Source organism: Bidens hawaiensis, unplaced genomic scaffold, assembly GCF_021521415.1.
Source record: "Bidens hawaiensis isolate Kalapana, Puna unplaced genomic scaffold, B.hawaiensis_p1.1 tig00020612_1, whole genome shotgun sequence".
NCBI classification, from domain to species: domain Eukaryota; kingdom Viridiplantae; phylum Streptophyta; class Magnoliopsida; order Asterales; family Asteraceae; genus Bidens; species Bidens hawaiensis.
In genome coordinates this window covers 44264-47387 of record NW_027493153.1, presented here as the reverse complement: position 1 = coordinate 47387, position 3124 = coordinate 44264, and the positions used below count along the sequence as shown (strand labels likewise).

The 3124-nt window shown below is 34.3% G+C and overlaps 1 protein-coding gene across 1 annotated transcript; it reads left to right on the top strand.

Moving 5' to 3' along the window:
• The first annotated feature begins 219 nt into the window (after nucleotides 1–219).
• LOC143561191 (very-long-chain (3R)-3-hydroxyacyl-CoA dehydratase PASTICCINO 2-like) lies at nucleotides 220–2295 on the top strand. Its single transcript, XM_077049314.1, has 9 exons — nucleotides 220–453; nucleotides 533–644; nucleotides 1159–1177; nucleotides 1274–1362; nucleotides 1445–1498; nucleotides 1584–1654; nucleotides 1756–1837; nucleotides 1927–2023; nucleotides 2111–2295. Exons 1-6 carry the CDS (start codon nucleotides 383–385, stop codon nucleotides 1593–1595), a joined length of 357 nt encoding a protein of 118 aa, XP_076905429.1. The 5' UTR covers nucleotides 220–382; the 3' UTR covers nucleotides 1596–1654; nucleotides 1756–1837; nucleotides 1927–2023; nucleotides 2111–2295.
• Nucleotides 2296–3124: the final 829 nt, after the last annotated feature.

The following is a 3124-nucleotide window of genomic DNA, read 5'->3' as shown; positions in this document are numbered from 1 at the left end:
CCGGACCCGAACCTGATATCCCGATCCGAATACTACGGTACCTGATTATATACCCGGAACCGGGTATTTGAATAACTCGATTTATGTACCTCTAGTGATACTTATAGAGACCCAATCCTGATGTGATGAGTAATTTACCCTACATGTATTAAACCGGTATGACACGTACTTTTTACAACCACCCCCACCCAATCTAAATCGATAGAACAGAAAATCATAATAAAATATTATGTAGGTGGACTACTCTATTGGACTTAAAACCCAATGTTGGGTGCATCTACTCACCTAAATCAATTTAATGTCATTTTAATTTCAACATACATCTTCTCGCCATTTAATACCCTGCATCTAATCCACTCTGGATCTCACTTCCGGCTAAACAATGGCGGGGTTTTTATCTCTTCTCCGGCGAGTCTATCTCACCACTTACAACTGGGTTGTCTTCGCTGGATGGTAACTTCAAATTCCCATTAATAACCCTTCTTTCACTTCATTATTTCATATCTAATCTTAATCTTTCACTCTGTTTTAGGTTTCAAGTATTGTTTTTGACCTTGAAAACGCTAAAGGAATCTGGGTATGAAGATGTTTACAGTAACATTGAGAAACCCCTATTATTTGCTCAATCTGCTGCCTTTTTAGAGGTACTGCAAAACCCTTGTTTGATTCAAGATTTAACCTTTTTTAAATTGTTTCTATTGTGGGAAATCTTGAAATTTGAAACATGGGAAAGTATGTGTAGTTGCTTTCCAGTTATAGAACAGTTATCAAAAAGAATTGGTTAATTGTTATTTGATTTGATTTAGGGTTAGAGTTTATTTCATATACTTGCTAGGCGCTAGTCGGGCGGTGATGTAGGGACTAACGATTAATCGGATTGCAATCTATATGTAGTTTTTGAAATATACAAATATATACCGAGTTTTATATATAAATTTTTCAATATTGACTGAGTTTGACCAAACAACGATTAGTTGGCAACTAATTGGTGGGGGTAGGGACTAGCGATTAATTGTGGATTAATCAGAGCCTAGGTAGGGTTTTTACAACCATGCATATACTTATAGTTCATGTGTGCATAAAGTTATAATTTTTCCAAGGATGAATTTTGACCCGTTATCGTTTTCGTTTCGTGTCTTTTGATTACCCTTGGAACAGATTCTACATGGTATCATAGGTGAGTTTTTATATCGTTGATAACCTTATTTATATATTTATTTATTTTTTTTATAAACACGTGTTTCTTATTTGATATTGTTTTTGGCATCAAAAGGTTTGGTTAGATCGCCCGTTTCAGCAACACTACCGCAAATAAGTTCAAGATTGTATTTGGTGTGGGGAATTCTGTATAGTTTTCCTGAGGTTGGTATTCTTACATTGTTATTTTTTATATATCGTTTCGGTTCTAAATACGGTTATTGAGAATAAAGATGGATTGTTACAGGTTCAAAAACATCCTCTTATCAGCTCTTTGGTCATCAGTTGGGGTATCACTGAGGTAAGTCTTGGATGGTTGTTAATTATTAATTTAATAATGCGAATTAAACGTTTTTTAAAGATATGTTTTTGGGTTTGATGGTTAGACTATCCGGTAATCTTTCTTTGGAACAAAAGAGGCATTCGGTTATACTCCATACTGGCTGTTATGGCTCAGGTTTGACCTCGATGCATTGACCATCCGAGTTAAAATTTATGTTTCCATTATTGATTTATAATGGTCATATTAGTAGTAATCTATTTCTGTTACAAGTGCAGGTATAGCACTTTCTTGGTGTTGTATCCAACTGGTATTTCTAGTGAAATTGGTATGATTTATAGCGCGTTACCTTATATGAAGGTAACAAGTCTACATCCCTGCTATTATGAACCTGTATACGTATATATTTGGCGTTTCGTCTTAAATAAATACTTTTGTTTGTTGTTCAGGAATCCGGATTGTATTCTGTAAGGATGCCAAACAAATGGAACTTTTCGTTTGATTATTTTTATTGCGCGATCGTTGTGCTTGCAATTTATTTACCAGGTAAGGTTATTAGTTATGACATGTATGATCAATGTATAAGTTTGTTAACGGTATTTTTATTAAATTAAATGAACAATTTTTTTGCAGGGATTCCGCACTTGTATGGTTACATGCTTGGACAGAGAAAGAAAGCTCTGAAGAAACCGAAAAAGGAGTAATGCTTGAAGTTTGTAGCTGATAAATGAAAGTTTTGTATGGCTACATGTTGTTTGTTGGTGTATTTTTGTGTTTTAGTATGTTTATGTGTTTTAAAAGTTGCAGCCTAAATTATTTTGTTACACAGCCCATAGATGAAATGCTATCAATACTTCGGAAAAAGAAATATTAGTTTTGTGTTAAAGTGTACCTTTATGGCTTTACCAATAAAATCATTTACTTCATCATCTTCTTGTGTTTAGATCCGATTCATATAAATAAAATATGTAATTGATATCTCTGTTTGCCAAAGATGCAGATAAGTGTAAATGTGATAAATAAACGGGTTAGGACTCAGGGTTGATAAATTGGTTCTGTGCAGGTTAAGTTGTAAATAAATAAATCAAGTCAACAATTAGAAAAATAAAAGCTTTGTAAGGGTATGTGTAGTGGGCTACAATTTGGGGCGACCACACCTGGGGGGGGGGGAGATAATGGGGCGACAAGGGGCTGTGCGACGGGAATTTATCGCCTGGGTGGGTTTTGATTTAATACTATTATATTAGTGTGTGTGTGATATATATACATACCTATATATTGGGTTACAACACCATTACACCCCTTGAAACAAAAACACCACATTTGTTGACAAATCGACCGATTTTGTAGCCCCTCCACTACACATAGCCTAAGTGCCTACCTTATTTACTATTTAAACATCAAATCACTAAAACATTTTGTACAATTGTAAAATGAACAAAACATTGTGTAAAGCGAACACGTCACTCACAACCTAAAACCTGAACCTGAGAAAACCTGAACCCGAATGGTAGTTATTTGGGTTTGTTCATAGTTCTGATTTTTGGGTTTCGGACCTTCTTGAAAAATCTGAATATTATTAATGCATTACAACCTAAAAAATAGTTTTAATGTTTATGTTATACGTTGCAATTTTTAAAATTTTGT